General features: G+C 44.8%; 1 protein-coding gene across 3 annotated transcripts in view; it reads left to right on the plus strand.

The window, feature by feature from the left end:
- ICA1 (islet cell autoantigen 1) overlaps positions 1-13,676 on the plus strand; it is a 115,137-nt gene that overhangs the window by 50,941 nt on the left and 50,520 nt on the right. For all 3 annotated transcript variants that reach the window (XM_040352275.1, XM_040352274.1, XM_040352276.1), the window contains exon 6: positions 2,489-2,687. In XM_040352275.1, coding sequence (XP_040208209.1) covers positions 2,489-2,687 — 199 coding nt within the window. The remainder of the gene's footprint in view (positions 1-2,488; positions 2,688-13,676) is intronic.

Raw genomic sequence — 13,676 nt, forward strand, 5'->3', positions numbered from 1 at the left:
ACCAATTTTGTTTGGGAGCCACGTCGCACGACCGCGCAATTGTCAGTTAAAGCGACACAGTGCCGAATTGCAAAAAGTGCTCTGGTCTTTGACCAGCAATAAAATCTGAACGGGTCGTGGTTGAGTTCCTGCACCTATTATCTGAGAAAAATATATATATCACCAAAGCCCACCAACAGGGCCTAAAAAAAAAAAACGAGACGAAAAAAAAAAAGTTAAATATCTATATATATATATATATATATATATATATATATATATATATATATATATATATATATATATATATATATATATATATATATATATATATATATATATATATATATATATATATATATATAATTTTTTTTTTTTTTTTACTTTTTTTCGTTTTCGTTTTTTTTAGGCCCTGTTGGTGGGCTTTGGTGAGATATCAGGGGTCTAAACAGGCCTTTGACATATCCCCTTTGAGATAAAGGGGCTGAGGTCCCAGTCTTTTTCTCTGCTTCATATTGTATGGTGCTGCCCCAAGCTCCATAGATACTGGAACACCGTCCTATTTCATACAATCAATCAGGCTTTCCAATTGAATTGATCTCTGGATCCTTCATCTTGTATCCTTGGTATTTTGGATCCGGTGATTTGACACTTTCGTTAACTACTTCAGCTCCAGAAGATTTAACAACCCCCCTTTTATTGACCAGACCATTTTTTGTGATACAGCACTGCGTTATTTTAACTGACAATTGCATGGGTGTGCGATGCTGTATCCAAATAAAAATATATTTCCTTTTTTTCTTTCCCACAAATATTTTTTTGGTGGTATTTGATCACCTCTGCAGTTGTTTTTTTTTTTTTTTTTCGCTATAAACAAAGAAAGAGCAACAATTTTGTAAAAAAAAAAAAAAATATATATTTTACTTTCTGCTATAAAACATTCACAATAAAAATAAAAAATAAAAAAGCAAAAAATCGAATTCTTCATCAGTGTAGGCCAATATGTATTCTGCTACATATTTTTGGTAAAAAAAAAATCCCAATAAGTGTATATTGATTGGTTTTCCCAAAAGTTATAGCGTCTACAAACTATGGGATAGTTATATATTTTTTTCATTTTATTACTAGTTATGGCGGCGATCAGCGATTTTTAGCAGGACTGGGCTATTGTGGCGGACAAATTGGACACCTAACTGACATTTTTGAAAAAAATTTTTTTGGGGACCAGTGACACGAATACAGTGCTAAAGATATAGGGGTAGATTCAAATAGCCCAGCGTAAATTTCTGCGGGCGTAACGTATCTCAGATGCGTTACGCCGCCGTAACTTAGGGCGCAAGTTCCGTATTCATAAAGAACTTGCGCCCTTAGTTACGGCGGCGTAGCGTATGTGGTCCGGCGTAAGCCCGCCTAATTCAAATGTGGATGATGTGGGCGTGTTTTATTTAAATTACTTGTGACCCCACGTATTTGACGTTTTTTCCGAACGGCGCATGCGCCGTCCGTGAAAGAATCCCAGTGCGCATGCTTGAGTGCGCATGAAATTACGGCGCAAATCGTCAATGCTTTAGACGTGAACGTAACTTACGTACAGCCCTATTCGCGAACGACTTACGCAATCGACGGAAAATTCGACGCTGGCCCGACGTCCATACTTAACATAGGATACGCCTCAAATAGCAGGGGTAACTTTACGCCTGAAAAAGCCTAACGTAAACAAATGCGCCAGGCGGACGTACGTTTCTGAATCGGCGTATCTACCTAATTTGCATATTCCTCGCGTAAATCGACGGAAGCGCCACCTAGCGGCCAGCGTAAATATGCAACTAAGATACGACGGCGTAAGAGACTTACGCCAGTCGGATCTTAGCCAAATTTCAACGTATCTTGCTTTCTGAATACAGAAAGAAGATACGCTGGCGCAGCTTAGAATTTACGCGGCGTATCAATAGATACGCCGACGTAAATTCTTTCTGAATCTAGCCCATACATGGTTAATGTTCTAATGACACTGGTAGGGAAGGGGTTAAAGCGGGATTTAATAAGGACACTTACCTGTCCTAGGCACCCACGATGATGGGCCCCCGACGGCGATTGTTCGGTGCTGGCGCCTCCATCCTGACTAAGGGAAACAGGCAGTGGAGCCTTATGGAACGGGCCGTCGTGGCCCACCGGGCATATGCTGGTATGCCCTATGGCCAGTCCGGGCCTGTGCATGCCCCAGATCCGGAAGTGTCATATCACATACTAGGTACGTGATTTGGCTGAGAGAGGCTGCCCTGCCGCAGTATATGTAGGTGGGGCGGCCGCTGAGCGGTTAAAGAGGTTGTCACCAGGGCCTTATTTCAGGCTCACACTGCACAGGGAGAACATGCAACCTCCATGACGGTAATGTAATGGCTGGGACTTGAACCGGTGACCCCTAGTGTTGACTAGAAGTACTAACCACTTGGCAACAGATACTATTACCAATTCCAGACTAATCTCTTTCCTGTTTTTTTTTTCCTAGGCTGGCCCTACGAGCCCCATTATCCCGACTTCATCAGGAGGTGGAAACCTTCCGTTATCGAGCAATATCCGACTCCTGGCTGACCGTCAACCGAATGGAACAAGCCAGGACCGAGTACAGAGGTGTATTACTTTGGATGAAGGATGTGTCTCAAGAACTCGACCCAGATCTCTACAAACAGATGGAGAAATTCCGAAAGGTGCTTGCAAACTTACAACATTTTTTATGTACTATATTTGTTTTGTATGTATTTTTTTCTATGTTGTTACTAAAGTGTTACTAAACCCACAACAGTAAAATCAGTCTGTATAGGCAGTAAAACATGCTTGTTATACTCACTGTGGAACCCAAGGGGTTAATCCTCTGCATTGTGTATAAAGGCTGTTTGATCCTGTCTTCTCTGATCCTCCCCTCCCTGCACTGTCCCCCCTGGGCAAGTCTGGATAAGACCGAGCCTGTGGAGTCAGGCTGCACATGCTCAGTTTGGTGTGTATTTCTAGAGAGGTTTTATTTTTCTTGGGAGAGTGCATGTGATCAGCACAGGGCCAATCGGCAGCACTGACCAGGCAGAGGGTCAGGGATCCTGATAGGACAGCTCAGTGCAGTATGTAAACTCCTCCTACAAGCTTTAGCAAGTGCTTGGCTGGACACTGCTAGAATACTGCTAAACACTGCTGATGAGAAAATGTATTTAGCAGTTTATATTTACTAAAATAATTGCATTTCCATGTTCTGTGTACTGTGGGAGTTCAGGTATAGTGAATGCAGAGTCCTGGGATTAGTAACACTTTAAAGCTAAACTCCTATGCATGTGTAAAAGACACAATTTAATACAGTCCTGTATTCAATAATACATCATCAAACTCTTTAAGACCGGCCGCCGTCATTATACTGCAGCAGGTTGGCTCTCCTGGTGTACGTCGGCCGCTTTAAGAGCAATGGGGGGTGTGCGCAACGCCGGAGCTATATCCGGCCGCCACCCGCAATCTCTTTACAGAGATCCAGAACGGGGATCTACCAATGTAAACAGACCGATCCCTGTTTTAACAGAGGAGTAGAGGGAGATGTCTGTTCCTGGTGATTAGAAACAGCGATCTCTCTCCTCCTCCTGTCAGTTCCCCCCCCCCCACTGTTAGAAACACCCCCCTAGGGAACACTTAACCCCTTGATCGCCCCCTAGTGTTAACCCCTTCCCTGCCAATGATATTTATACAGTAATCAGTGCATTTTTATAGCACTGATCGCTGTATAAATTGTCAATGGTCCCAAAAGAAATTCAAAAGTGTCCGTTCTGTCAGCTGCAATGGCAGTCCCAATAAAAGGATCACCGCCATTACTAGTAAAAAAATAAATAATGATGCCATAAATCTATCCCCCATTTCGGACTTTTATCCTCCTTCTATCCTCCTGCGCAAACTTTACTCTAGATCATCATCTTTCCTGTCACATCCTCCTCTATGAGCAGAAGGGGCCGCTCTGAATGCTGGCAGTAATAGATGCTGTTGCTAGGCCAGAGGTCTGCAGTACCTCTCCCCAGCGGCCTAGTAATTTAGTAGCACGTGTAGCTTTGTGGACTACTGCACTACCTTCAAAAATCCTATTCTAGCACCTACCTACAGTAGAGGGTGCTACAAGACTCTTGCAGTCCCTGTGATATGCATACTAGCTCAGGCCTTGACAAAATCTGGGCGCCAGGTTGCAATTGCAACCATACATTGTCACCTGGCACCTGGGGAAGCTTAGGGCTGCAGAAGACCGCAAAGCCGGGGGCCTCAATTACCGGCCGGTGTGGGGCGCGATCGCGATGGGCCTGCGCCCGCCGGTTATTGAGGCCGCGGCTTTGCGGCCTTCACAGAAGGAAGCTGAGGCCTGCAGAAGGAATATAGGAGTGGCCATCTTGTGGTGGCCGTTGGCATTACAGGTTATATTACATTAGATTACATTACAAATAGCAAAAAACAACAGTTCTAATGTGTTTTTTCACCGCCATCTCCTTCCCTCTAATTAGAGCCCCCAAACATTATATATATATATTTTATTCTAACACCCTAGAGAATAAAATGGGGGTCGTTGCAATACTCTCTGTCATACCGTATTTGCGGAGCGGTCTTACAAATGCATTTGTTTGGGGAAAAAATACACTTTTTTTAATTAAACACTTGCTGCCCGCCCTATTGCAAAAAGACGTCGGCAAAGGGGTTTCAATATCCTGACTGGACGTCATATGACGTCCTCAGGATATTGAGCAGCTGCGCGCCCCCAGGGGCGCGCATCGCGGCGATCGTTGTTGCAGGGTGTCAGTCTGACACCCCACAACACCGATCTAGGTAAAGAGTTTCTGACGGAGACGGTTATCCATTGTGGGCACTGATTGGCATCCCTGGTGGTCTAGGGAGGGTCATATTCCTTGGTGATGAGCATCCCTGGTGGTCAGACGCGAGTAAGGAAAAGCCGATCGGCTGCTCCTCTGACAGGGGGGGGTTTGTGCTGATCGATTATCAGCACAGCCCCCCCCCCCGAGGATGCCCACACCAGACCACCAGGGATGCTCATCACCAGGTATGCCACCCTAGACCACAATGGATGCCAATCAGTGCCCACAATGGATGCCAATCAGTGCCCACAATGGATGCCAATCGGTGCCCACTGATTGGCAGGCATTGTTTGGCACTAATTGGCATCCATAAGTACAATATAATACAGTACATCCGTGCCGCCTATCTGTGCCCATCAGTGCCACCTCATCTGTGCCCATCAGTGCCCGTCAGTGCAGTGGGAACAAAATGATACAAATTTAGTTTGGGTACAGTGCAGCATGACCGCGCAATTGTCATTCAAAGTGCAACAGCGCTGAAAGCTGAAAATTGGTCTGGGCAGGAAGGTGTATAAGTGCCCTGTATGGAAGTGCATGTTTTGAGTTACAGAGGAGGTCTTAGGATAGAATAATTGCTCTCGCTCTAACGATCGCGGCGATACCTCACATGTGTGGTTTGAATACCGTTTACATATGCGGGCGCTGCTCAGGTATGTGTTCGCTTCTGCGCGCGAGCTCGTCGGGACGGGGCGCATTTTCTGGCTCCTAACTTTTTTAGCTGGCTCCTAGATTCCAAGCAAATTTGTCAAACCCTGTACTAGCTCATTATACCTTTTTGTCTTGGAGTTTTTTTTTTTTTTGGGGGGGGGGGGGGGTTTCAACCACGTTAATCCGGCTTTAATTTGTGTCTGGAATTCGCCTTTTAAACCTTATTTGTGCCCCACAACATCCTAATATCCGGTGTCTATGGATGTGGGTGTTTTTTGCTCATGGCGTGTTTATGAAGCCTTTTTAGAGGTTCTGGAATGCGGAGATTGGATTGCGTGTTTCATTGCTTTTACCTTGTATTGTGCTGTATTATTATTATTTTTTTGAACAAAGCATATCCTGTTCTGCTGATTTTGAAATGCTTTTATTCCTCTGTAAATGTCAAGAGGAAACGTGAACCCAACATCATCAAATTCATCCAATCTCAAAAGAGATTCAGTTCTCTGCAGTGCCGGCCTGTGTATTGAAGATCAGATCTATGCAAAATATTGCTGTGTAGGCAGATTCAAGTGATTGTAAAGGTTCACATTTGTTTTTAACCCCTTCACGCCTAAGGGTAAAACAAATGTTAATGCCTAAGCACAATTTTGTCATTTTGTGTGTTATAATGCGTAAAACCGTACATGTCATCACATCTACTTTGTGCTTGTTTGGTGGTAAATGGTAATGGACATCTCCTGAAAACCCTATTTTTCTTCCGTCTGACGGAACGGATCGGATGAATACGGACACACGGTCCGTATTCATCCGATTCCCCATAGGGGAGAGCGGAGGAGAGACAGGGCGGTCTCTGCACAGTGTGCGGGGACCGCCCTGTCCGCCGACAGATCAGCGGGGATTTACGGATGATCCCCACTGAGCAGACGGACACACACGTGGCGAATCAATATGGATCCGCTCCGTGTGAAAGAGCCCTAAACCGTGTCCCATCTTTGGTATTGGGGAGGAATAGTGTCCCATTGGTGATGTCAGTGGCAGGAATTATGCTCCATTTCTGGAGTTAGTGTCTCATACAAGTGGAATGAATAGTGCCCCAAGGGGCCGGATAAATGCAAGCAAAGGGCCGCATCTGGCCCCCGGGCCACAGTTTGGAGACCCCTGGTCTATCACATAAAATCCCAATAAAATTAAAAATGTTGGTTGCAACGTGACAAAGTGTGGAAAAGTTCAAGGGGTGTGAATACTTTTTCAAGACACTTTAAGTATGTATATACCATCATACCTGCAGGATCCCTGTGCAAGCGGGAAATCACTGTAGTGGGCACGGCTACACCGTTGATCTTCACTAGCTTCCGGCTCCTGTGCTGAGCGGCTGCCCTGCTGCTTACTGGACACAGGAGGTCGGCTGCTTGGCACAGGCGCCATTCCGGGAACACTTTGATCTCTAAATGGGTGCAGTTGAGAGGATAGAAGGTGATGTCGCAAGCTCCACCTCATCCAATCACCAAACAGTTTTGCGTTCATTGAAAAACTGCAAAAGTGTTCTCCAAATGGTGTCTGTGCCAAGCGGCCAACCTTCTGCGTGCACAATGACGCAGGCCAGCCTCTCGCCATGGGCCCTGGAAGCTAGTGGAGATTACTGAAGTATCCGTGACTACTTGAGTGATTTCTAACTTCCTGCAGGTATGTTATATACATACTTACCGTATTTATCGGCGTATACCGCGCACTTTTTTGCCCTGAAAATCAGGGCAAAATCGTGGGTGCGCGATATACGCCGATACCCGCTTTCCCGTGCCGAGTTTGAATACTGCGCCGGCATATACCGAGCGCAGTACACTCGTGTATAGTCGGGCAGTCTCGGCTCCTCTCGCGCTCACGTCCTGAACGTACAGGACGTGAGCGCGACAGTAGCCGAGCCTGCCCGAGTGTACTGCGCTCGGTATATGCCGGCGCAGTATTCAAACTCGGCGCGGGAAACGAGCGAGGAGGACGCCGCACCCGACGAAGAGGACACCCGAAGCCGCAGACGGACGCCGGACCCGACGAGGCCGCCGCGCAAGACACCAAAACTGTAAGTACAAAATCCTTTTTTCCACAGGAATTTCTGGCCAACTTTAGGGGTGCACGCTATACCCCAATAAATACGGTACATAGGTTCAAGCTGGATCAACGTAACCATGTAAAAATATCTATACCAGGGCTTTTTTTCAAGGGGGAACGCAGTTCCGGAACCTCCAACATTAAATATTTCTAATGGCAAGGGGGGCTGGGGTGTTCTGGAGGGTCCATTGATGCTGGTTGCTAAAGGATCTTTTACTGCTTGGGGGATCAATTGTTGAGGGAGGGGTCTATTGTTGCTGGGGGGTCTTATGTTGCTGGGAGGGATCTAGTGTTAAGGGATGGGTCTATTCTTGCTGGCTGCTGGAGGGATCTATTATTGCTTGGGGGGGGTGGTCTATTGTACTAGCTGCAGGGGATCTATTTTACTGCTTCCTATATTATTCTTAACAAATTCCATACAAATTACTTAGCACCACAAAAGTCTGCTTGTTTCTGTTTTCTTTAAAATGGGTGGTATTGGGAGGTGGGTTGGGGGTAGAGCCAAGGGATGGTGCTCGGAGGTGGGTATAGGGCGGGGACAAGGGGTACCTGCACCTATTCTCCGAGGGGGGGGGGGGGGAAGCCCTGTCTATACCTAAACGTCAGCTTTAGAGTCCACCCCGGTGACAACCAGGGATCCCTCTATAGATACAGTAGAGTGCGTCTGTGTGTGATATATACATTTTATTTTTATTTTTTTTATTTTTAGTTTCAGACAGAGGCTTATATTTCCCATCAGTGTGCGCTGTCTGTCTTATGAGATTTTCCTTCACTTCCTGTCTGTAAGATGTCATATGATGTTAGAGGACGTCTCTCCAATATTGGGGGGGGGTTGTCACTGTATCAGGCGCCCCCATTGGAAAATGTATCTACACCTCCTTGTTCTGGTGACAACTTAAAAATTGTGGATTTCCCATCAATTCATCTGCTAGGAAGAATCTTTCCAATAGAATGATGGATATAGAGAGAGGGAGTGTGTGTGTGTGTGTGTGTGTGTGTGTGTGTGTGTGTGTGTGTGTGTGTGTGTGTGTGTGTGTGTGTGTGTGTGTACAGAGCTTTTTTTCTCCGAAAATAGGTGCAGGAACTCAACCACGACCCTGTTCAGATTTCACAAACAGTAGAAGGGTCTAAAGCAGGGCTCGACAAATCCCGGTCTCCATGGCGACTAGAAATGGCATCCTGGCGACTTGGCTTGGAAGTCCCCAGCTCTTCCTTGTGTGAGCTGGTGGTGGCCGTTGGTATTACAAGTTAAACAGCAATTCTAATGTAGTTTTTCACTATTTTCACTGCCATCTTCTTCCCTCTAATTAGAACCCCCAAACATTATATATATTTTTTATCCTAACACCCTAGAGAATAAAATGGTGATCGTTGCAATACTTTCTGTCATGCTGTATTTGCGCAGCGGTCTTACAAGTGCACGTTTTTGGGAAAAAATTACCCTTTTTTTTTTAATTAAAAAATAAGACAACAGTAAAGTTATCCCCATTTTTTTAATATTATGAAAGATAATGTTACGCCGAGTAAATTGATACCCAACTTGTCACGCTTCAAAATTGCGTCCGCTCGTGGAATGCCGACAAACTTTTACCCTTCAAAATCTTCATAGGCGACGTTTAAAAAAAATCTACAGGTTGCATGTTTTGAGTTACAGAGGAGGTCTAGAGCTAGATATATTGCTCTCGCTCTACCAATCGCGGCGATACCTCACATGTGTGGTTTGAACACCGTTTACATATGCGGGCGCTGCTCACGTATGTGTTCGCTTTCTGCGCGCAAGCTCGTCGGGACGGGGCGCGTTTTCTGGCTCCTAACTTTTTTATCTGGCTCCTAGATTCCAAGCAAATTTGTCAAACCCTGGTGTAAAGGGGCATTAAATACCAGGATTGCATTACATACAGAGTGCAGAGTTCAGGGGGGTTACACACAGAGTGCAGAGCTGTCACTTGTAAACACAGAAACCAGACTTCTGTGTTTACAAGTGATTGTGGTGAGCAGGCACCAACGGGTCTGAGCCAAGTTCCCCCTGGAAAAACAGCCCTGTATATTATACATAAAGTGTGTGTGTGTGTATATGTATGTGTGTGTGTGTATATATATATATATATATATATATATATATATATATATATATATATATATATATATATATATATATATATATATATATATATATATAAAACCATAATTTAAAAGAAAAGTTTTAACTGTACGCACATTTTAAGTGTCTGAGACTGAATTTCTTTATTGTGGCTGCATTCTAGATTATGAACAGAAGGTGGTGCTATTTTCCAAGATTTCACTTTTATGGCTGATGCATTCATTTTGAGGGTTTATAAAGTTCCCCCATCAAATAGAGACTTATTTTTTTTCTTCTGCTAATTTACTGTAAAGTCTAATTCTAGATGTGTGGGTTTTTTTTACTCTATTTCAGCCGTCACTAAATGGCGGCCCGCGGTCCGAGTCCGGCCCGGGTGGCGCTTCTGCCCGGACCGCCATGCCGCCAGTATAATTTTAAATGTCAGCGTTGGTTTGCTGGGGCCGCGGGTTTCCCCAGCAACCAGTGACGCTGAGAGCGGAGAAGACAGGCTTGCACTCACGATGGGACGTGACGTCACGTGCGTGCCCCGCCCCCTGCAGCTTGCGGGTCCACTCCTGGCTCTCTTTGTGAGATTGGGGCGTGACGTCCCGTGCGCGCCCCGCCCCCCTACTACTCGCGGTCCCGGGCTCGCCATATCGCACAGCTTTCGCCCATCTTGTATGCAAGGTATGTGACAAGTTAATTAGTTGTCACTAATGGACATATTTATTATTGTGTACACTGCTGGGCATATTTCATTAATGGTCACGATGATGGGCACCTTTTTTTTTATGTTAAGGGGCACTCTGATGGACGAATTTTATTTTAAGGGGCACTCTGATGGGTATATTTTTAATGTGCACACTGATGAGCATATTTTGTTAAGGGGCACACTGATGGACACATTTTGTTGTGCCCATCAGAGTGCCCCTTAACATAAAATATGCCCATTAGTGTACCCATTAAAAATATACCCATCAGCGTACCCCTTAAAATAAAATGTGCCCATCAGAGTGCCCCTTAACATAAAAGGTGCACATCAGCGTGACCCTTATTTTATGTTAAGGGCCATGCTGATGGGAACATTTTTTGTTAAGGGGCACTCTGATGGGCATATTTTATTTTAAGAGCAACACTGATGGGCACATTTTGTATTAAGGAGCACTCTGATGGGCAGATTTTATGTTAATATGAAATGTGCCCATCAGGATGTCCCTTAACATAAAACTTGTCCATTTGAGTGTCCCTTAACATAAAATGTGCCCATCGGCGTGACCCTTATTTTATGTTAAGGGGCGCGCTGATGGGCAGATTTTATGTTAATATAAAATGTGCCCATCAGGATGTCCCTTAACATAAAACTTGTCCATTAGAGTGTCCCTTAACATAAAATGTGCCCATCGGCGTGACCCTTATTTTATGTTAAGGGGCACGCTAATAGGCACATTTTATGTTAAGGGGGACTCTGATGGGGACATCTGATGTAAGGAAGCACTCTGATGGGAATGCCTGATGTAAATGAGCGCTGTGATGGGGACCCCTGATGTAAAGGGGTGCTTTGATGGGGACCCCTGATGTAAAGGGGCACTGTGATAGGGACACCTGATGTAAAGGAATGCTGTGATGGGGACAACTGATGTAAAGGGATTCTGTGATGGGGACACCTGATGTAAAGGGATGCTGTGATGGGGACACCTAATGTAAAGGGATGCTGTGATGGGGACACCTAATGTAAAGGGATGCTGTGATGGGGACCCCTGATGTAAAGGGATGCTGTGATGGGGACACCTAATGTAAAGGGGCGCTGTGATGGGGACCCCTGATGTAAAGGGATGCTGTGATGGGGACCCCTGATGTAAAGGGGCACTGTGATGGGGACACCTGATGTAAAGGGGCACTGTGATGGGGACCCCTGATGTAAAGGGATGCTGTGATAGGGACACCTGATGTAAAGGGGTGCTGTGATGGGGACACCTGATGTAAAGGGATGCTGTGATGGGGACCCCTGATGTAAAGGGGCACTGTGATGGGGACACCTGATGTAAAGGGGCACTGTGATGGGGAAAAATGGGGACTTGAGATTCGGACCTCGGCCCAAAGAAAATTTTAGTGACCGGACCTCCTTGAAATTTAATTCAAGACCCCTGCTCTATTTTATTGATTTTTCTAAAATGTTTCCTTTTTAAAACAGACAAATCTATTCCAAATTAAAAAGAGAGAATCAAGCATCTATATACTATGATTGTACCTCCAGTATCAATATGTCAATCCATAAGATAATATATAAAATTATATTATATATGAAAAAAAAGAAGAGAAATAAAAAGGGGGGGCGGTTAATTACCTATCCTGATCTTTAAGGCTCCATGCACACTGAAGCTGATAAACTGCAGTTTATTGGCGTTTTGGGCTTTTTTTTTTTTTAAAAAAGCCCATAAACTGAACTCTATGTTGGCCTATGTGCCCATGCACACATGGGCGTTTTATAGTGTTAATGAGCTTTGGAGTTTATTTTTGCGTTCAAACTCTTGTTTTTCGGCGGGAAAAAACGCAAAACGCTCAAAAACGCGTTTTTAGCGTTTTTTTATCCATTAAGAAAACGTTGTTTTGTGTTCTGCCTGTAGAAGCAACCCAATGTAACCCTTTGGGCCAGATTCACGTAGATCTGCGGCGGCGTAACGTATCGCATTTACGTTACGCCGCCGCAAGTTTTACGGGCAAGTGCTTGATTCACAAAGCACTTGCCTGTAAAGTTGCGGCGGCGTAGCGTAAATCCCCCGGTGCAAGCCCGCCTAATTCAAATGATCCGGGTAGGGGGCGTGGATCATTTAAATTAGGCGCGTTCCCGCGCGCCGAACGTACTGCGCATGCGCCGTCCCTAAATTTTCCCGACGTGCATTGCGCTAAATGACGTCGCAAGGACTTCATTGGTTTCGACGTGAACGTAAATGCCGTCCAGCCCCATTCACGGACGAGTTACGCAAACAACGTAAAATTTTCAAATTTTGACGCGGGAACGACGGCCATACTTAACTTTGGATACGCCACCTAGGGGGCATGTTTATCTTTACGCCGCGTATCTCTTACGGAAACAGCGTAAATTTACTGCGACGGGCAAGCGTACATTCGTGAATCGGTGTAACGACTCATTTGCATATTCTACGCCGACCGCAATGGAAGCGCCACCTAGCGGCTAGCGTAAATATTGCACCCTAAGATACGACGGCGCAGGCCGTCATATCTTAGGCATGTTTAAGTGTATCTCGGTTTGAGAATACACTTAAACATACGACGGGCTTAGATTCGGAGTTACGACGGCGTATCTACTCATACGCCGGCGTAACTCTTTGACAATCTGTCCCTTTGTGTCCATACACATTAGGACGTTTAAAGGCATATTTTTGAGAACAACGTTTAGAGGCAGGAAAAAAAAACCTTCTCATTCGCGTTTCTGATTGGAGCTCACTGGCAGAAAAAACGTAAAACTCTCCTAAACTTTGTACAAAAAATGCTCTATATGGACGTTTTTTACTCCACAAAGAACAGGCATTTTTTTAAGCCCAGTGTGCATGGAGCCTGAAAAAAAAAAAAAAAAAAAAAGCTAAAAAACTATACACTGAAAAACGCTATTGCAAAAACGCTAAAAAACTTTGAAAGGCTCCCTGCAAAGCTACTGGCGTTTTTTTTTTAATAGATTTTTTTAGCTTCAGTGTGCATGGAGCCTTACTGGTTCAACTCTCGAAAACCCATCAAACAAATTCTATCCACAATATTCTAATATAATTCCTTTTACCATTGTCACAACTCGTATATAAAACATTTGTCATGGACAAATAGAAATCCAGAATCTGAGATATACCATATAAAGTCTGAGAGAGGAGAGGAACAACTAAAACCCTACAGTTGCCAATCATATTCTATGTTTAGGCTCCATGTACACTGAAGCTAAAAAAAAACGCCAGTAGCTTTGCAGGGAGCCTTTC

Source organism: Rana temporaria, chromosome 5 (assembly GCF_905171775.1).
Source record: "Rana temporaria chromosome 5, aRanTem1.1, whole genome shotgun sequence".
Taxonomy (NCBI): domain Eukaryota; kingdom Metazoa; phylum Chordata; class Amphibia; order Anura; family Ranidae; genus Rana; species Rana temporaria.